At 42.7% G+C, this 22,158-nt stretch overlaps 1 protein-coding gene across 2 annotated transcripts in view; it reads left to right on the top strand.

The window, feature by feature from the left end:
* Positions 1-22,158, top strand: part of abr (ABR activator of RhoGEF and GTPase) — a 124,347-nt gene that overhangs the window by 90,389 nt on the left and 11,800 nt on the right. The window contains exon 1 of one of the 2 annotated variants that reach the window (XM_042224828.1): positions 18,564-21,015. The exons of the other annotated variant lie outside the window; for it this stretch is intronic. Within the exon in view, the coding sequence (XP_042080762.1) occupies positions 20,830-21,015 (186 nt within the window). The 5' untranslated portion in view covers positions 18,564-20,829. Of the gene's footprint in view, positions 1-18,563; positions 21,016-22,158 lie in introns of those variants that run through there. 2 annotated transcript variants of the gene reach the window in all.

Raw genomic sequence — 22,158 nt, 5'->3', positions numbered from 1 at the left:
TCGATTTCAAGCCAACATCAGGCAGAACCCTCCCCTCTCCCCCCGCAGAAAACAAACAAATACACCACATGCTTTTGCTGGGGGGGGTGGAGGTTTAGTAAGGCGGATAGAATGGCATGTTCTGTCCCAGACGCGTGGGGGGTGGGAATACTGTGAATATGTTATACATAGTAGGTTTGTGGGTGAACCTGTCAACAGTGCATCCACTGAACGCAAAGGCCCTGATCCTGAGCACAACGCTGCTGCTTAAGTCTCTGAATGAAACAACATATGTGTCCTAAAACAGGAGGATTTATGGTCTTACTGCTTATTAGTTGGTTTCGTGTCATTCTTTAAATGTTCATGAATGCTTCAGACATGGTGGCACTTGTGTTAGACTCTGATATCATATGTTTATTACAGCCACGAAGGAGTCCTGCAGAGCCCACAGAGAGCAGGACCTGAGCTGTTTGCTTTCCTGAAGCTGGGTTGAGAAGGAGCCTTCAGTGTTTTGCTTTGCTCTCTGGAGACCCTGTGATTTATTTAAAAAGCTTGTGGAATACTGACTGACCGTAAAAGGGCATATCGAGAGGGAAGTTTTTTTTTCTTTTTTCTTTTTTTTTAAATCCGCTGTGGTTACTTTGTTGAGAAAGTCGATCGCCTCTATCGTCAGAAGATCGTGGTACGATTCGAGCCAGAGATTTTGTTATGATAGTACCAAGAAAGCATTTTTTGATACAGACTTGTAAGGAGGTACATTATGTGGGATTTCCGCCAGTGTACACGCACACGTTAACTGTGGGAATTAAGGTGACTTGATTGAATTGCTTTATTTCCATTTGGGCTGACATCCCCTCCAACCAATGGCACTTAGTTTTAAAAGCTCCAATACATGGATGTTTTTGAAATTATAAACTTTTCAGGGTCAGATTTTTCTTTTTTCTGATTTTTGCTAGTGTGATTCAGCCAAAGTAAAACAGGACACCAACTCCTGCACTGGTTAAGAGTCCAGACACTCGCTTGGCCTCTAAACCATCCTCTACCTCATGCACTGTGCAAGTTTGCCCTTTATGTGTCAGCTGTAACTTGCAATACTCGTCTTCAGAGGGCCACTTATGTAACCGGGTAGGCTGAGCGGCAGAAACGCATCATATCGCCCTGCTTCACCAGTCCTTTCATCTGATAACACTTGTGCAGCCCATCTCAGCCTCCTCTGGGCTCACCTTGTTTGGGTTTAATTACTTGGCTTATCTGAGGAGGAATTTGTCACCAGCTCCCAGCTCCATATGACTACATTAGTCGGTCTCCATTTCCCACCTATCAGGGCTTTAATTGAGGAAATGGGATCCTACTGCAGGTATTGTGCTTCCCAAGACTCTAGTTGGACATCTTCAATCATCTTGCACAAGCACAAGTTTTCAAAGATGAGCTGAAAACAACAGGAAGTTGGTTATTTGAGGCTTGAAGTTACTTTAAAATGCTGATTTCTGTGAGGCTTCCTTCACAATCACATTAGCATGCTGACATGATGACAGTTTTATTGGATTAAATGGGACTTACACCTACTATCAATACTTTGATGCAAATTAGCATAGCAAGTCACGGGATTTTCTCAAGTCTGTGTCACATTTTTAAAAATATCAAACCGAGGTTGATGTTGTTTCGAGTCTGTCACTAAAGCGATCCCATCCAACAGCATGTGGTGCTGCACTGAACCGCCTCCTCCTCAGTGTTCTTTCTATAGAGGAGCTTCGTGTTCTCTCAAGAGTCATGTAACAGCTCTAATAATCTCCTCACTACTTCAGCCCTCTCCCTCCCCACTTGTTCCCATCATCCCTTCAGCACCGCACAACGCTGGGGGTTGTTGTTATTGGTTTGAGCACGTGGCAGCCCCTCATCTCGACACAGACGACGCGGAGTGCGGCGTTGTCAAGCCGCGAAAAGCAATAACCTGATAGTTTTGAGCAGTCTCCCGGAGATAATGGGAGCCAGAGAAGTTGGGCATTAGGTACAGAAGGAGAGCAGTGATGATGTTGTTTGTTCCCGGCAGCTCTCGCCTCCCTCTCCGAAGCCGCGGAGCCGGACAGGGGTGCACACACATTAGGCCGGCATTACTGTAAAGCTCCGGGTGCAAAGGGGTTGTAAAGTTTGAGGTGAGCATCCACGTGCACTCAAGTTCCCACTTAGGAGCCTGAGGTCTTTCATCACGACGAAGCATTAGATGCAAAGGTAGAGGGGTTTATTGGTCAAAGTGCCATTGCTTGGGATAGTAGCCGGCTGATCGTAGCAGTAAAACTTCTAGACCGGTGGAAATGTGCCAGTGTAGAAAGCTCAGGCCCCGAGCTCTGATCTCATCTCTCAAGTACTGCGTCAAACTTGATGCCAACATAAAGCTCTCATTAGAATGAAATACAGCCTGGTGAGTGTATTTAGAAGTATGCACACTATGATGTAAACAGTGAAGCAAGCGTAGGGAGATTTTTCCATTTTTCATTTCTTATTATTATGGGGGGTAAATTCTACATTCTGGTGCTGCTTAGCATGTTATTAACACTCCCAGGAATAAAATTAGGTTCTCCTTTTATTTGTTTTTATGGGAATTGGGCCTCGGACTCTTCTAGGCTTTTTTCTCCTAGAATGCATGTTTTTTCCAACACATCTTCCCTCTGGGCGATGCAAGGTGGCGGTATTTCATGCAATGTTAGTTTTTAACTCAAAGCTCAGTGGTTTTAATGAAGGTGTGTGTTTCCATGTGTCAGTGTGTACATATTAATATTAATTAGTGTCTAATAGATGGTGTCATCTATTTTATTGTTGTGCCCTGTCCTTTAGGGCTGCGATTTGTCATGTTTCCACCATGCACACAGCCCCTGTGGCTATACACATCCACACACACACTGCTGTCATCAACGCTAACAGATGGGACTCCACTGTGTGTGTTCAGCCCCCCTGGGGGGAAAACCACAGACTCACATACACACACACACAGCTGGGTGACAGGCTAATACATTGTAAACGATATCAATAACTTCAGCCGGCTACATTACCTGACATTTATTAGCTTATACCTCCTTTGTCTGGCCTGGTGTTGTATGTTGGGGTGGGGAGTGTGGATGTTCACTGCTTAACAAAGATTGTCCCAGTGCTCATTTGCTCTCTTACTCCTAAGCCTACTTATTTTATTATGTTTCTTCCCTTTGCAGTTTTTAAGCCATGTTTTTTAATGAGTCTCATATCTCATGGTCTCTATGTTTGAGCATATGGCACTTTTTTTTTATTGATGGGCCCCAATTAAGCCGACTTCCTCATCAGACGATCCTTGATCAGTGGAGCTGATAGCAGCTTTTTGATGGATTTTTATTTTTTCCCTGTCATCTTTCCACAAAGAAGCTCCTCCGTCACAGCCCTCACTTAGACAGCCTTTGTTCCCTCTTAAAACATTCACTCCCTGCCACTTGGGATATGCATGCCCTAAATAACTACACGCACTCTCAGATCATGCGAATGTGCAGATACCCCCGTTTTTTCCCTATCTATCTTCTCTCTGGGAGTAGAATAGGAAAAACCCCAGACCTGCCAAATTTAGTTTGAGTGTATGTTACAAAAAAATGGTCACATTTGATCACCGTTTTTCATCAAGCTTGATGCTTTTGTTGGGTTTTTCTTGGACGGTCTAGACTAGAAAGAAAAGCAAAAATAAGGATTGTAATGTTGGACTGCTCTCATGCAAACCGAAGGCCGAGATGTCCTTAAGTATTAATGGCATGATGCTAATCGTGTAGTAGCCTTCCATTCAGTTTGTAAGTCGCTAAATAATATCTGAGATTGTTTCCAGTCTAATGTCAGGCCTAGAAAAGAATGTGTCAGGAGGACACTTGTTTAAATAACAGTGACGTCTGGATTTAAAAGCTAGGATGGCGACATTTGAAGCACTCAAGTTTAAGATCGACAATCTAGTGGGTGACAAGCCCCATCTTTTATCTACAGTTATATGCTGTGGTCTTTACACTGCTTAGAAAATGCAGAGGTTATGGCTGCACATGCTGATACTTAACAGATATAATGTCGTTTGTTGTGTTATTACAGTCCTAGTTTAGCATGCCAAAGTACCATTAACTGATTAGCAGTGAAAACAAAGTACAGATGAGGCTAAAGTCTTTTTAATTTGGATAATGGAGCTGGACAATTTGAGCAACTGCCAAAGTTATTATAATTCATTTTTAGGGGAACATGAATGTGCTTACAAAGTTTTATGGCAGTCCATCTCAGATTTGATTCTGAATCTAGAAAGTTACACGTAAAGAGATGTCAGAAGAAAAAGCGTCAGCTGCTGCTATCTGCGCTAGTTGTGGGCGTTGGGCAGAGATTTGATTCGGCTAGAAAAGAAAGTAAACGGTGATCCATGTGAAGCAGAAGGGCTACCGGATGGATAAGGACAGTGGAAGAATAAAGCGAGAATGTGAAAAGGCCACTTAAAGGCCAGAGGATCTCTTTGGGACCTCTTCACATTGCTCTCTTCCACATTTGTACCTTTCTTTTTTTTCCCCCTTGCTAAAAAGTACAAATGCACTGCTTTCCAATGAACCGCCGAAATGTCGAGGGCAAGCTAGTTCAGTAATTGTTCCTCATTATAACATTACATAATCCTTCAGGAAAGAATTAGGCATTGACAACAGATGTCTGATTTCCTACCATGAAAACATGCATATGTAGAACATGTGGTAAAGGCGGTCGGAGGGAAACAGAAGAGAATGACATGGAGCAAAAGAATAGGAATGAGAGTCCCAGATGGTGGCCAATTACGTGATGCTGGGAGTTAAAGTGAGAACAAAGGATCTCATCACAGCCTGAGAAATGAAATGCTCTCCAGAGAGGAACCGTGAATTTCTCTGTGCAGTTGCTACCACCCTTTTGTCTCATAAAAGAGTTCAGGGTTCAGGAATAATTGGTAACAGTCTAAAGGGGCTTTCAGATAATACAAAGAGTGTCATGTTTGAACACTCAAACATGAGAGGCCACGAACGCTGCATCGCCAGAAAATCATGATCGGGATGAGAGCCTCTTGTCCAACCTCAAGAGCCTGGGTTGTTTTTTTTTGTCTTTTCTTTTTTCTTTTTAGCAAATCATGATCAGTTGTTGTAGCTGTTGATCAAACTTCCCTGTGTTGTTCTCATTGTTTCTGCTGCCAAGTAACATCGTGGCCTGAGACATGAAGAGAATAACACTGCAGATGGAGGCAAGAACAGAAAGAGAAGTAAGAAGTGGTCATTAGTAATGACAAGTAGACTTCTAGTTAACACCCCAGCATCTCGTTGTCTTTGTTACGCTGCTGTGTTTCTGACAGCCAGCTCTTATCCAGCCACTGCTACCAAGCCAGTAAATGCTGACAAAAGAGATTTTGTAGTCCATATCAGAGTAATTTCATTTAAAACCTCTGTTCCCCCGATTTGTTTTTGTATTCTAGGACTTTCTAGTTCAGGCCTCAGGTTTCTCATATCTCACATACACACATCTCCTGGCTGTTCTCGAGCTGTGGAATTATACACAGCAGATGACATTGGGGTGGGGGCTCGGGGCAGCGAATCACCTCAGTCCTCTCATCACGTCCCCGCCTGACTCTCTGAGGGATAAAGCCCATTTCATGCTTGACTCTGCCTGCCAGCACATTGTGAGGCCCAGCCCTGTGTACAGTTCTGGGCTTTTCTCATCTCTGTTTATGTGTGTTTAAAATCAAGTGGCAAAACTCTAAAGTACTTAGTTGCAAAGGAGGTATTTGGGTAGCATGATGCATGTGAGCTACAGAGACTAAACGTGACTTTAAACACGGTGGTGGTAAATCAGAAATTCTGCTCAATTTTTGTGTGTGTCCTGTTAAAACCAGACAGTGATTTTCCATAATCTTTATTTCTATCCTACACGAAACAGCTGTTGGCTGCACTCTTGTAATCAGTGCACCAGTATGAGAATTGATTTCCTCATCTAAATCTCTACAACAAAGTGAAAAAGGATTTTTCTGCCCTTCCTCATTGTCCCCCTTTGTCCTTGGCTGACTGATGAGCCAGCTTTACAGACACCCCACAGTGTCTCTCTGCCTTCGTTCTTAATCAGATTTCACATCTCTGACAGAAACAAGTCTCTGAACACCAGCTGCAACTCTTTTTTTTTGTTTGTTAAATCCCCCAAACCCCAGTGAGACCAAGATACTTTCTCCCTTTCCCTCTTGTTGTTGTTGGCAGTCTTCTGACAAGCATTAAAGTAAATGAGCCTCAGCTACACGCTGTGTCCCAGCTAGGAGAGCCTATTCTGGCTTTCAAGTGGTCAGCCGAGGGACCCGAGCTGTTCTTACAGCGGTAAAATGTGTGGCTGGCAGTTGCTCTGGGCTGATTGTGAACCCCATGTTACCCTGGGAAAGATGGCTGATCAGGTCGGACAGTTATGAAGCTGTAGCTTGAACAAGACTCTGCATTGTTCAAATGCCCTCCTCTTTTGTTTGTTTAGACCTGATGATTGTGCAGGAACTTGAATAATTTCCACATGTCCACAACTGGAGACTGATGCTTGAGCAAGAATTTACCCACAGTGGTTCTGCACTTCATTACAGAGAATGGGTGATGCCCACTGTATGAGGTCTGGTTTCTTCTAAGAGATTCTAAGTACTGGTCTCCATCAGAAATGAATATGTGGAGTTATAAATATTGCCAGAAAGCTTTTTGGATTATACTTTGTGCATGTTTCTGTGCTTTTATGAGATACTACAGAGGTCAGTGTTGGACATCAGGCTGTATATTTACAGCTTTGTCCCAGGCAGCTTTTAAAGAACCAGGAGATACTTTTACTGCAGTGTGATCTCCCTGTTCACCACTCTTCCCCGGGACTTTGTTACTGCTTTGCAGTGTTTCACTAAACGTTTCCCCAGCATCCCTAAGAATCTGTTAGGTAGTATAGTGTGTCAGTGAGGTTTTGGATGTCCCTGTTTTCCATTCTGGAACACTGCTGGGAGCTGAAGGTAGTACAAAACCTCCCTGATCAACAGTTTGTGCAGTTCATGCATAGGGAGCACAATACTATGTGATTTTTGAGCAAACTGAGGAGGCCTTTCCCAAGAAGCTGTGAGAAAATCACAAACATGACCATCATGCTCATTAGAGCAGGGCGAGATGACCAAAAATATTTATCACGATATAGATTTGAAAATTTGCGACAACGATATAGCTGACGACATAATTGACACTAGACAAAATACTTTACAACTCCACAATTTTATTAGTGCAAAAAAAAAAAAATCAATGTATTTTCACTTAAACAAGCAGCTGTTTTTTTTATCTGCATTAAAGTTGTATAAAAATTTAACAGTGCAAATGTAAATTACTTCCTAACAGTGGAAATTGGCTGACATATCCTCAACATAACCATGTATAATATCCACAAAACTTAAAAAGAGGTTATACACACACAATACAGTAATATTATTGCAGCACAGTACGTATCACTCCGCGAGGCGCCTGCCTATGATAGCTGTAATGCTCCGACAATCCATCAAGCGCTGCGGCTTCGTAGCTTAGCAAAGTCGTACTAAAACATTTGACAGATTTTCGAGTGCCGTGTACATAAAATCGTTTCGAGGTTAGTAAACAACCAGAATTCAAACATAAGGCACACGGGATTATGAGGGGCACTGTCGATTTTCAGAAAAATCAAAGGATTGATTTTAATTGTGCCGTATTTACCAAAAAACACGGTAATAACGACGGCCCGCTAGCATGCTCTACCAAAAATAGTGCTTTGTTGTGTATCTGACGGACGAAAGCCAAACCAGTTCCACACCACTGAAGCTGCAGCATTTTTACAAACCAGTTCTGGTTCATCAGTTTCATTCAACGATCTGCTTTAGTCCTTGTCATTCTCCGTCGCCGCCGTGCCTTTTTGGCTATGTGCGTATGAAAACAAAGGCACTGCGCATGCGCGTTTTACCCATATTCTATCGCGATATTTCATTTTCTTATCGTTGCCCAACATTATACCGGTATTACCGTGAACGGTATGATATGGCCCAGCCCTAATGCTCATGAGAGATTTTGATGGTGTCTGTCTGTATTTTCCTCTTACAAATTTCCACCAATTTTTGAGCCTTCTTTAAGAACAGTGCAGTTTTCTGTTCTCCTCCCTAAAGGTGCTCCTTGTCCTTAAGTTTCTTAGTCTGTCTGTGCGTGTGCCTCTGTAAGCCGTCAGATCACTCTTTATATGCCCCAGCGGCTCTCGCACTTTCTCTGTAAGCACGTAAAACCTGAAACGTTCTCATGAAGGTATGCAGTGCTTCTGTTAATCACACTTTTGCTGCTGGATTTCTCGTAATTTCTAAGATGTGATCATACCAGGTTACTCAATTTTACACGTCTCTGGTTGGTGCCTCATTTTTAAAAAGCTTGTGTTTCCTCTGCAGCGTCTGAAGATGAAACAGTAGCTGACTCTTAATCAGTAGCTTGAGGTAATGCAGCTGTTATTTTTGGGTTACTGTGTGCGCTTTTTGCATGCTGGAGTGTTACACGGGCATCTGCTGAGCTCTTAGTGATCTAAGTTTGTTCCTGAGCCTCCAGTCACAAACACGTACACTGAATATGCCTGTGAGACTGAGGGGAGAGCGAGTGGACATGAAATCTTCTGGCTGTTACTGCATTCTTTCAAGGCTTCTAGTGAGGTTTAAAGTGAACGTCAGCCTTTTTAAAATAGCACTTTTGTATAACACATCTGTAGCTTTATGCAAGCTTTGACTTTTGACCCCGAACGGAGGCATAATCTGATGCACAGTGGTGACGATATTTTTTACGATGTCTGGTTTATGGCTGAACATAACTTAAGAAAACAAATGGCTCCAAATAGTATTAAGAGCTTGACTACTGATTAAACTTCAGAAGGAAAAACAGATTTAAGGATTTAGTTTTCGTGTCTTTGATTAAAAACATTTTTCTATGGTTGCTGTTTAAGAATGTAACTGTTGTAAAATGTGGATTTCTACATGCTTTTTACTCATAAGGTGTTTGACGCTGCGGTTAGCGGCCACAGCCCAAACCTTTGTGCTTTTGTATGTATACTTTTCTTTTTTCTTTTTTTTTTCCTTTTCCCCCTTTTTGCATTTCAGCACGTCCTGATGACCTTTCCATATTGCTTCCACTCCAGTAATCAGAGGGGGACAAGCTTTCTCCATGTACATGCACGGGAAAGTGTGCAGTTAAAGAGTGTAGTGCTCAGACGGCTTCTCCCTGAAAACTATCCGCCACCTGAAGGATCAAATTTTGATAACTTTGATTATTGCAGCGGCTCTGAGTTTCTGTTGAGTCCTTGATCTCTCGTGACATTATGCTCCTCATATAGCTCGACTGTAAGCAGTGCCAGGCGTTTGATCCTGCTTTATGACTTCCTGTCCCAAGGCGAAGGAGGGAAGCTTCCCTTTTCCTCTGCTGTCCACATGAACCCCAGTGCTCCTGTACTAAGCACAGAATCCCTCATTAAATTTTTCCCATTTTTTAACAAATATGATGCATCCTACTCTGTCCTTTATTTGTTTTTATTTAAAAAATATTAGACTTTTTAAAATCAGACTTTGTGGTGTTAATGTTTTAGAGTCTGTAATCACAGCTAATGATGCTGTTCCCTTCCAATTTCTACTGTACTGAGCTGCAGCCAGCTGACAGCTGGACACTCCACAGCAGGTGCTTAGCTTCTTGCTTGGCAGATATCCTCGCTCCGTAATGAGTTAAAACTATGTAAATATATATTGATAACGGTTAAACTGACGTTTTGTTTGACCCTTCCACAGCCGTAAAAACGTAAACTCTTTTTATGGGCATCCTGACCTGAGATCTCGATGCCGGGGCCCGTTTATCACCACAAATTAGGCTAAAAGTGATGTAATTGTTTTCACATGGAAGAAGCGTCTCCCCTCCAGACCTCCCTGTGAGGATGTTTTGGACTTCTCAGCTGTGTAAATGATGAGGCCATTACTGTTGGCTATCTAATGTTGAGCTGACACCACATGTAACACATCAGTGGTTGAAGTAAAAGTTTAAGTGTCACTAAACTGTACCCACTAACATGCACCAGTTTGGCTCTGTGACAGACTGACAGCATGTCCATAATGGACATAGAGACCTTTAATAACCTTGGAGAATGGGACTCTTCTCTTCAGCTCCCAGTTTCTCTGCGTTGCTTTGCTTGCAGCAGCCTGTTGCATAACCAGCGTGTCATGTTGAATTCAGCCGAGCAATCTTTTTAAAAAGCGTCCCTGGCACAATCAGAAAATGTTTTGATCCGACGGAGGCTCTGGCTCTAGAGTGTACCTGTTTCCTCCGTTAGTCCTGCTTTCAAAGAGCGAGTGGGCGTTTATGAGGGAGGGGATCTCAAGAGTCTGTTTCACAGTCACAAATTGTTTGAATTATGTAATGTGTGTTGTATAATAGCCAGGAGAGGTGTTTGTATGTGTGTGTGTGTTCTAAGAGCTGTGGAGGAGTTGTTTGGGTTGATTACATCTCTGCCTACTTGTATCTCGTTCTCTCCGCCCACCAAACCTGACAGTGTTTCAGTCAGGCAGCGTGAAGGAGGCGGATCAGCTCTGGTTAAAGAGAAGGCGCCACAGTCCAGCCTCCCTGTTTGTGCCACTGGCTGCTTTATGTCAATCATTAGTAGAAAGCACTCTTTCTTTAGTTTCTGCTTTGTCTTGTTTATCTACGATTATGAAGGAGAAAAAAGCCTGAGGATCAAAGCAGAGAGAGAGATTTGGAGAACAGTTTTCTGCATCAGAGACGACGCTTTTAGTCCGATGTCTGATTTTCTGAACACAAGCCAGTCATCATTGCAACAAAGCCACTGGGAGCTTAAGCTGGTGGCTTCTCTGTTGATTAACTAATTGATTTATCACTACGAGTTAATGGCTTTTCTTGAAACCGATTTTTTTTTAACGCTGCTTATCGAGAATTGAAAGTGGGAAAGCGATGATGGATGTGTCTGTTACAGGAGAGTTGACCTGCTTTTCCTGGAACTAAAACATCAGAGCTTACAAAACTGATCTTTTCGTGATGGGGACTTTGTGTTCTTCATTAAGGTGTGCTCTCAGTTGTTGGCCTGCTCTTGCACCACCTCGGCCTCATTTGTTCTGATAATGATTATGAGAAATTGCAGGCCAGGCCTTTATCATAATTACAGTGCTTAATTTAGCATTTTTTGAAGACTAAGTGGCTTTTGCCCCAGTCTATTAGTACGTACTGTGTAGCTCTAATGTGCATATCAAAAGGGGTACAAATAAAAAGCCACATAGAAACACTGTTAACGGAGCTAATGCCTGCTCATGTGGACTTCTTTAAAATCACAAAGTAATTGTTTAAAAAAGTGCTGAGAAACTTTGCTGGTAAGTAAATTTCTCATAAATGCTGTGTGGGAGTGGGAAGTGTAACAAACGTAGAAAACGGTGACTCTGTGAGAGTTTATGAAAAATGAATGTAGTAGTAATGTTGCATCAGCAGAGGGGTGATATGCACGTGCACACATGCTGCTCAGCAGAAGATGTAGGTGTTCTGTTTGACCATGAGAGACTGAAAGCATGAGCCGGGCTGTCTGCCGTCTGCATAGCATCAAACCTCTCCTCCTCTTCATTATTGATCAGACCTCTTAGAAACACAGCAGGCTAACTCGTGCGTATTGTTTAAATCAGCGGTCCCCAACCCCCGGGCCTCGGGCCGGTACCGGTCCGTGAGTCGTTTGGTACCGGGCTCAGGTGTGAAATGTATGGTTTTCAGGGTTTTTATCGGTTTTCAGCGTTATTTTGTTATCATTTTTATCGTTAACTCTGTTTTCCTGGGTCTTTTCACGTGTGTTATGAATAAATCTTCTTTTTTTCGGTACCGGTACTAGTTTTATTTTGTTGTATTTATCCACGACACCTTAAAGGCCGGTCCGTGAAAATATTGTCGGGCATAAACCGGTCCGTGGCGCAAAAAAGGTTGGGGACCGCTGGTTTAAAGCACTTTCTTGTCCACCCTCTGCCCAAAACAATCATGTTTTCCTTTAAAAAACTAAGAAATCTCAGTTCTGTTATACTTTCTGATACTGTCGTCTCTTCCTCTCTGTAATTCCCACCAGCTTCCTGCCCCGGCCGTGTAATCTTTCCAGGTGGCTGCGTCCATTCAGCCACGGTTATACACTTAAGCGTGAATTATTGAAGCAGGTCAGCAGCACCGTTCTGTGAGGCTGCGCTCTCTTCATCCTGAAACTGGGTCACAATGTTCAGATGTAACACAGCCTTGTCCCCAGACTAGCAGAGATCACAACACTGAGATCACAGCCTCAGCATAGTGGGTGCCCATCCACATCCCAGCAAAGGGCAGGTTGGCTCACGTGATGAAATCACACCCAACACCAGGCTCTATATCGGGAATAGTTACCAAAACAGGGGGAATGTGTCATCCTCCCCTGGCTGTACATCTTAGCAAAGTGCAGTTTTAAAGATCAAGCTTATTCCAGGTGTGACAGACACTCAGACGGGTGGATGATCTCCATCCTGCAAAATGTGGACATGTTAAGGATGTGCAAAGACTTCTTATCACAACGTCCTCAGCTGCTTACCGCAAAAGTAAGAAAATAGACCCAGACCCCTCGGGTTATGTGGTCCCCTGATGTTATGGTGCTTTAGTAGTTAGGAACTGTTCCACAAAGTTCTTTTCTGGGTTTAAAAAAAATATAAATCTGCCTTGTGCAGCTTTGACTTTATTTTATGTTTATTTCAGGCAAACGCAAAGCTCTGCTCAGACTTAATGCAGTCATTTCTTTCTAGAGACGGTAGGAGGGGAATCAGTTGTAATTAAAGAAAAAGTTCACTGTGTTGTTTTGCTGTAATTATCTCCACCAAAGAGGATTTGCTGTTTGCCTTTTTGAGGAAAAATGATTATCTTGTGTTTGATGAACAAATACACTCTGAGCCAGGGAACAGCACAGTTTACTCTTAGAGTTGATTTTGCATCTGATGTTCTGCCTTTAGCTTTTTTTTCCAGGTGGATGTATGTAACACAAAGAGTTTGAGGTATTGCAACATCTTTGCCGTTTCATTCCTGTCATTGGTGGACATCGGAGTGACTCGGATCATGTGAAACCATAATGAAGAATTATGGACACAGACATTAGGATAAATAAAGAGACGAGCATTAAACAGAGCAGAGCGTTTTTTGTTTTTTTATTACAAACAGAGAGAAATTATATATATATAATTATATATATATATAATTACAAAGAAAAAGCGTGTATACAGGGTGTGATCTCATTGTTTAGTCGAGGCTTGTGATGCAGAGTGCAGCATTACTGCTTCACCATTTGTTCTTGCATCACCCTTCTTCTCAACCTGTTTTCCTTGCTCTCCTTCACTTTGTTTCTGTGTCCTTACCGTTGTGCATCTACGTGTGCTGATCACACTTCACTGTACTCTTCGGCTAGATGTACCACAATCTATTAATATGTACACCCTGAATATGCTGACTCTGAAAGAGCACAAAAACACGCTTTACCTCTCTTCAGCCACGCCCAAAGACACACACACAGATTCAAGCTAAGCCTTTTCTTCGCTCACTCCTTTTCCTTCCCTCCTCTGTCTCCTTCACCACTTTTGTTCCAAAGTGCTTAATAAGTGATGGAGCGGTTAATCGGAGGATGCCCCCAATGGCTCAGATGAAAGAGATGCAGGAATAATCTGCAGTGCACCCTAAGGCTGTGATTTCCCACCGAGCCAAACCTCCTCCTGCCTTTGCGCTCTCATCTTAGCACTCTCACTCTTAACCTCGAAAGCCCCCATCACACACACACAAACCTTTTTTTTTTTTTTTTTTTACCCCATTTCCCCATCTTCCTCCATAAGAGACCAGGAGAGATCAAAGAGGTGGAGCAGATCATCCTGTAAACATACTTGCAGACCCATCGAATTAACCCTGATTGAATTATCCGCTCGCAGTGTGGTTTCTAGCTATCGCAGCCACCCGGCCACTGATGTCAGCCGGTCGCTGGCCTAAGAAAGATGCACGTGATTGATATTCCCAAACAATCACCTTTGTTCCACTGTCAGCTGCTTTGGGGATCAACCGAGGTGTGGCCAAAATATGGATGTACACATACGCACATTCTCAGATGCCAGCTTTCTGTGTATCCTGCTCTTGCTGTGTTTGCAGGCTGGAACAAACAACAAACCCGTGCGTGTGTCCATCGTGATAGCCAAAATGGAAAACTATAAAGGTTAATGGCCTGCCTGCACTTTGGTGAAGGTTTTTTTTTTGTTTTTTTTGATTTTGTTTTTGTGAAAGCACTAAAATGGTGAATGTCCTAAAAAAAACTTACCAAAAAAACATGAAATGAATGAAAATACGAACTCCACTAAACCTTTGAAAATGTTAAAAAATACAATACAGCTTTAACTGTAAGTCCAAATCTGTTAGCTGTACAACTGTGTAGCAAAATTCCCCAGATTTTATTAAAAGGGTCGACTGACATTGGAAGAGATTTGAGCTTCTTATTTGGTAATTAATTATTTATGTATAACTCCCCTACTTTTAGTGTTTATTGGAAGCTGAGGTAATTTTCTCCTGCTTTAGTTACTGTTCATACATGAAAGTGAAGATTTCTTTTTGTCTTTTTTTTTTAAAAACTTTATTTAATAGGATAGTTTAAAGTATAAACAGAGGGCAGGAGGTGGTTTTTGTGGTGTCTAGGGTGGACTACACCCAGACCCCTGTAGTAGCTTTTGGCAGCCAGCTCAGCCAGGTCTTCTTATTCACTTTAAAGCCAAAAGCAAACTGCTCCACATCTCTAATAGAAAATAGTCATTTTTCTTCAGAAGGAGCTCCTGCTGGAATTTAAAGGTAGATTGTTGCAGCAGCTGTAGCTGTTTTGTAGACTTCAGCAGGAGCTTATTACACACAGCACACACTAAACCCGCTAAAACAGCAGACTGACAGACTGACCACCCCGCGTTCATTAGGCAGGCATGGATTCAGAGCTGCTCCATATTCATGTCAGAGCGGCTCAGCCCTGCAATTGATCATTAATTTGTCTCTGGCTCCTGAAGGTGTGTGTGATTGGCAGAGGTTTGCTGAAGGCCGCAGCACTAGAGGCCCTAGAATCGCACAGTCAACAGAATCGCAGTGCTTGTCAGGCAGCAACTACACAACTAGGTGGAGTTCGTAAACGAGGGCCTCGTTCAGCAGCCCCCCTCCCTCGTCTGTTCATGTGGAGCAGCTTTACGAGGGGCCGTGCCACCCGGCGCATCTATAATTAAGAGCCAGGGCCGGCCATGATGTCAGAGCACAAGCACTCGGGACTCAACCTTCTGCTTTTTCACCTTTTCATGTGGTGGCCAAATGGTATTAAATTAAGATCATTTTAAATAAAAGCGTGTGCTGAACCTCTGACTGAGTGCCAGCAGTGTTATTATATATCTCAGTTAAATCATAAAAACAACAATTTGTGGGTGTTAGATGGACGGAGAGAGTAAAAGAAGGCAAACATATCCCCCACAGTCACCTCACATAAAAAACACATTTATTTTAGCATTGAGACTTTTGCTAATTACTCATGTCTTTTCTTTCATGTACTTTTACATTTTCTACTCTTCTCACAAGAATTCTTAATCTTATCTCCTCGTTGGGCACCCTCCTCCTCCTCTTCCTCCCCTGCATGCATCTTTCGTCTTTTTATCATTCCCATGTTTCCTAAGCTCAAAGCCCCACACAATTCATCATCTCATACAGTTAATTTATCTCTACAGTACGTATCTATCTAGGTCCTGGTTTTTTTGTGTGTGTGTGTGTTTTTTAAGGAAAATTGGGAGCCATTATTCCACTGTTCTTACGCACAGCAAAACCGAGCAATAAAACCACAGAAACGAATAGTTTTGCTTTTGACATGATTGAGAAAAATATTATTCTGGTACATCGACAGCCTGTTATTATTTTTGCATTTAAATGCCACGTATGGAGTCTGTTTGAGTTTTGGAGGGAATTGAGGCGGTCTGTGTGCAGAACTGCTTGGCGTTTTTGATGTGTGCCGAGTTGTGTAAACCCACAGGTATTCTGCGCTAACATGTCTGCATATAGTGTGCAGGCATAAATAACTTATGAGCCAACACAAGAGAGAGTGCAACACTGGCAACTCTGTGCGCGCGTGTGAGCTCGCTGCATGAATGTATTTGACGTGATGGGCTGTGAAGCAGTCGACATAGGTTGCATGAACACCTGCTGTTACTCTACTCCTCTGCTGTCAGTATCTTTTGACTTTGGGGCTTTTTGACACTTCAAAGAGAAGCCAAAGGTCAAAATTTTGCAAAGTGAAGATGAGACATGACTGGAAAGCAGATAGCGCTATCCATAAAGTGTGAAACGTTTCCTGAACAGCATCGTCTAAGTGACAGCTACAAGCTGGATGATGAGCACACTAATTAATATCACAACACATGAAGCTAAATTTTGCTAGCAGGCATAAACTGTAGTTTTATGGTACCAAGAGAGAAAATAAGGCTTATTTGAGCCTGTTATACTAATTTCTGTCACCATATTATTTATCATTAAACTGTGATCACTGTAGGAGCTAAATAGTTTTCGCTCCTGTCTCTTTAAGAGCCCCTCCCTGAAAGCCAGCTTCCTTCTAATTGGCTGCCCCTCTCTTACTGTGATTATACTCTGCAGACATGGACACAGACCATTAATAGACCATTAATCTGCTCCTAACAATCACCCCCCCCCCCAAAAAAACAAAAACAACAAACAAAAAAAACCCACAAAACACAAAAAAAAAAAACTAAAGCAAAATTTTAATCGTGGATTAAAACTAACTTTTCCTCACATTCGGTTATTTTTAAGCTTGAATGATCTGAGATTGGACAACATGAACCTTCTCAATAACATAGTTTGCAGCAGGCTTCATTTATGAACATCTGTTTGCTTTTATTGTTAATGCTTCATGTTTTGTGACTGTAGGCCAGTAAAAGTATGCAATCAGGTGTCCTCATGTTCCTCCCCATTTTCTTAAAAAGGTATTTCCTATCATCGGACCACACATTCTGAACATTATTACTACTAGTCTTTTGTCTGGTCAAGTACCTAGGGAATTTAAGCATGCAGTCATACATCCTTCACTTAAGAAACCGGGCTTAGACAGTTCAGTCATATCAAATTTTAGACCCATCTCTAAGCTTCCCTTTCTTAGTAAGATTCTGGAAAGGGTTGTTTATACTCAGTTGATGGAATGACTCTAAATTGTCAGAAATCTTTCAGTCCGGCTTTAAGCCATTTCACAGTACGGAGACAGCCCTCGTAAAAGTTATGAATCACATCCTGATAGCGACAGACCGTGGTAAATATGCAGTGCTGGTCTTGTTGGACATGACAGCTGCATTTGACACTGTGGATCACGATTTGCTGATCTCCCGCCTACAGCACTGTGTGGGAATTTCTGGTTCGGCACTTGTGTGGTTAAAGTCCTATCTCTTAAATAGGACCTTTTGTGTTAAGTTGGGGTCGGCTTCATCCTCTGTGGCCCCTCTGCTTTGGGGTGTGCCACAGGGATCTATTCTTGGGCCGTTATTGTTTCACTGTACCTTTTGCCTCTTGGCGCGATTTTCCGAAAACATAAAGTGCCATTCCATCTATACGCAGATGACTGCCAGCTCTACTTACCTTTTAGTCATTCTGATAGTCTCCCAAGTCGACCTCTGCTTGACTGCCTTACTGCTGTCAAAGCATGGATGGCAAAAAACTTTTTAAATTTTAATGATCGGAAAACGGAAGCGATTTTATTTGGCCCAAATCGTTTTTCTCATACTCCAGATGTTGATCTTGCAGCTTTGACTTCCCAACTAAAGAGTTCGATCACAAATCTCGGAGTTAAAATTGATTCTGCACTTACCTTTGATGACCATGTAAACGGGGTGGTAAAATCAGTATTCTATCACCTCAGACGTTTAACGAAGGTTAAGCCCTTTCTTTCCAAGCGTGACTTGGAAAGTGTTATTCATGCTTTTATTACCTCACGTTTAGATTATTGCAATTCTCTTTTAATAAGGGTTGGGCAGGGCACTTTGTCATGCTTGCAATTAGTGCAACATACTGCGGCATGATTTTTAACTGGCAGAAGGAAATTTGATCACATCACTCGATTTTGGCCTCTTTACACTGGCTTCCAATTGAATTTAGGACCCGTTTTGAAGTCCTTTTATTGGTTTTTAAATCTCTAAATGGTCTGGCAACTGTTTATTTGTCTGACTTGTTGAAACCCCACGTCCCCACTCATTCCCTTCGGTCAGCTGAGCAGTTGCTGCTTTCGGTCCCAAAGTCACGGCTGAAACTTAGAGGAGACCGAGCGTTCTCTGTTGCAGCGCCGATGCTTTGGAATAACCTTCCTCTCCATGTTAGACAGGCTACATCAGTGCCAGTTTTTAAGTCTTTATTAAAAATTTATTTTTATTCTCTGGCTTTTAACTCTGTGGGTAACAGACTTTATTTTTTTTTAAAAAATTATTGCTATTCCTGGTTTTATTACTATGTGCATATTAGTATTGTACAGCACTTTGGTCTACCAGGTGTGTTTTTAAAGTGCTATATAAATAAATGATGATGATGATGATGTTGCGTTTCAATTGGAAATGAGAGGAATTCGTCTTTTTTTGTCTCATCCTGTACTGAAGCGGGACGGCTAAAGACGCACTTGACTGATCTTGCCAGCGAAGATTGCTGCTGCTCGGCCTGTGAAAGCAGCTCTGGGGGGATTTTCCAAAGTGTGAAAAGCTTTCTTGGCTTGAGCTTGAAACTTGAAGCTTTCCCCATGAACCAGACTGCAGGTGTATGATCTGAAAGTAGTAAGAATTCGAGCCACGAGGTTCTAATGAAAGATTTAGAATTGTTTCAATGACGATGTGAAATCATTTTAGGACTAGACTGCAGACGCTCAGAGTATCTTGGCCTCTGCTGCTTGTACTAATTTTGAAGCTCCCATCACATATGATGACACTTGCTGATTGTAGTTTGTTTTTCTGCTTGTTTTAGTCTTTATTTTCTCTTCTGGATGCTGTGATAGCAGAAATCAATCAAACAAGCTACAGTTCGATGTACGATTCTTTCAGTGAGTTGCCCAAAAAATTTTCTGTCGCCCTGTGGGGGTTTTTTCTCCTCCCATTTTAAAAACATGGTTTTCCCAGACATTCCTTCCAAGATATGACGCATAGAGTGTGTATGCTTCATAGTTACGAATTCTGAGAGTTAAAAATAGTCTGTGGCGAGGGTTGACTGAGGTCTCCTCCACCACCACCCCCTCTGTACTACACTTTCGGTCACAAAGTGAGACATGCTGGCCGTCCTGCTCCCACTTTAGTGTTTTATCATTACCACAGAACACATTCTAACCCACATGTTTTTACACTATGGTATCAGGCTGTCTGCTGTTAGCTGAGACGCCTTGTGATGACGGGATGAGTCCAATTTGTTGCTAAAAACTGTGGCGAAAACGGCAAAAAAAAAAAAAAATCTGCCGCTTTAGCAGAAGGTAACTAAATTATAATTAATACTGTCTCTGAATCACAAAGACATTTCAGCCCAGTAGACGGTGCGTCTTACCAGTCTGGGGTTTTAAAATGCAGCCTCATATCTGTAACCTTTTCCACCAGCAGAACCCCCCCTCCCTAATTCAAATGGGATGGGACACGGTGGATGGAGATGGAGTTTGACAGGCATACACAGGCTCCCTTGCCCCATATCGATCCATTATACAGAGGAATCCTTCTCTTAAGAGCAGCCAGCTCCGGCTGTCCTGTTGAATAAACATGGAGATTCGCTGGCCGTGTCTCCCGGGGTGTGAGCGTGCGTGTGGATGTCTTTGAGTGACTTTCCAATGTCAGCATACAGGCACGGTGAAAAGTGTCGAGCATTGTAGTGGAAAAATGACGCACGCATTCGCAGAGAGTAGACGATGGAAATCGGAGAACTGTAAGAATGCGGGAGGAGAAGTCATCTGCAGAGGGGAGGCACAGAGAAGAGGGGGAGAGCAAAGATATTTCTAGTCAGATTTTAAAAGGATATGACAACATAGGAGCCTTTAGAGCTTCTTAGAGGTCTGCCTGTGTGTTTCAAGTCATGTTTTTGGCGACGCAGGTATTACCTGTCTGTCTTTCATGCTTTCACTGCCTCTTTCTCATCGTCACAGTTCTTTGTTTACTCACTTCCTGAGCATGCTGGCCGACTCTGGGAAAGGTTGACAAGGGGTCAAAGCACTGAACAAAACAGAGTCCAGCATTTAGCCTTTGCTCCTTCTTGCTCTCTCTCTCACCCTCTCTCCCCCCTCATTTCTCATTGACTGTTTATTGTGCCCTCCTCCCCTCCCTTCTCTCTCTTTGGAGGTGTGTCCATCAACATCTGGAGAAGCAGAGCTGCTCACTGACAGCAGGAGCCCATTCACCCCCCATCTCCCTCCCTCTTCTCGCGCTCTCTCTCTTTCTCTCTCGCTCAGTCGCTCTGTATGTGTGCTTGCTGTTGTGGAAGTCAGATCGCACACTGAGGAGATGCTGGCAGCTGACTGTGGAGCGAACTCACAGAGAGGGGCATCAGCGTGGACCTACTATCAGGCTTATCAAGGACACCATGGCAGCATCTTTCTCTACTTCTCCTCCTCATCACTCATTCCTCTTTTGAAGTGAATTTCAGAGTCTTTTTCTGAAACTTGATTGCTGAAGCGACTCACTGATCACTAAGAGCTTCCGTGGGGATCCGTACTCCCATCCTCTTCATCGTCCGCGGTGTTCTTCCTCCACCATCGGTGGGAGAGGAATTCACAGGCTTTGGCATGACGGAAATCTTGGTATCGGATGTAAACTTGAACTCGGTGTGCGAGCGTCTGGAGCAGCACTGCTGCGTGGATCAGAATCAGCACAATCTGTCCAGCCAGCCACAGACCCCTGTGCACAAGAGGCACAGCAACACTGGGGCCAAGCTATGGGGCCGCGTCCGCAGCAAGCTGCTCAGACAAAAGGTTTCTGGTTAACATATGTACACACACACACAAGCTGTGGTTTTTGCTCTTTAATCTTTTTTTCATCCTCTATTTATCACTGTGTCACTTCCATCTGTTGGTTCTCCCTCTCTTTTATCCTCAGTTCATCCCTTTCTGTGTGCGTGTGCTCTCTTAATGGGTGTCTTTATTTCTGAGTTGACTATTGTTCTATTCTGAAAGGTCAGATGACTGAATGTAGCTAGTGATGACAGTGATGGCTAAACTGTGACCCAGAAATAAGGATATGGGTTTATTTCCCTTTTTTATCCTGGTAGAATCTGCATCTCTATTACTAACTTTAATATTTGAGCTTTAAAAAGTATTGAATATTCTTGATTAATCCTGAATTGCACTGGAGTTTGATGCAGGATCGGTTACACTCACTTGTGAATAACTTGTGAGAAGATGTTAATATTTGAAAAAATGGTACCGACATGAAACGGGACTGTGCGACGATTTAATTAAGATAGGAATTCACGATCGCTCTAAAAGCACTCTGTTTAATAACATGAAATAATAATTTCCTGCTCCCTGCCCTCTCCTCTCCATCAGTCTTCATATCCACGAGCCTTTTTTCTCCTTTAAAAAAAAAAAAAAAAAAAAGCTACTAGTGATGACTAAAAGGCAGCTTGTCATGTTTTTAGACGATCAGAATGGCTCCCTCTGCTGTTCAGTTGTGATAATGACGCCTCTTTGGCATTTAAAGCAACGATTTTTTCTTCTTCTGTTTATTAAGTGTCATATTACTCCATATTGTCTCTGAGACACACATCTGGAATGTTTGCATGATGTCGTTTTGGTATGCAGCCAGTTATTATCCCTTTCTTTGTAGTGTCTGCAACTGGCCTTTCGTGGTGTTGCGACGTTGTTTAAATGCAGTTTCTGGTTTGTGACTCTTTTGGCTGAGCAGCAAAGGTTCTGTGATTCAGTGCACACCTCTGCACACACAGCTGAAACGGAGTAATGCAGACATAAGCTGTGGAATTTTTAGGTATTTATTTATCTGGAGGGGGTGACCACGTTCTTGCACAGCCCTCCTCTTCTTCAGCATCAACAGCGTTTTGAGCTGTAATTTGTGTGCATAGTAACTGTGTTCATAACAAAGAGTCAGATTTAGGCTGA

This window comes from Haplochromis burtoni, unplaced genomic scaffold, assembly GCF_018398535.1.
Source record: "Haplochromis burtoni strain Fernald_Lab_line unplaced genomic scaffold, NCSU_Asbu1 Contig_152, whole genome shotgun sequence".
Taxonomy (NCBI): Eukaryota; Metazoa; Chordata; class Actinopteri; order Cichliformes; family Cichlidae; genus Haplochromis; species Haplochromis burtoni.
The sequence above is the reverse complement of the archived record's forward strand: the minus strand, read 5'-3'. Positions and strand labels throughout refer to the sequence as shown.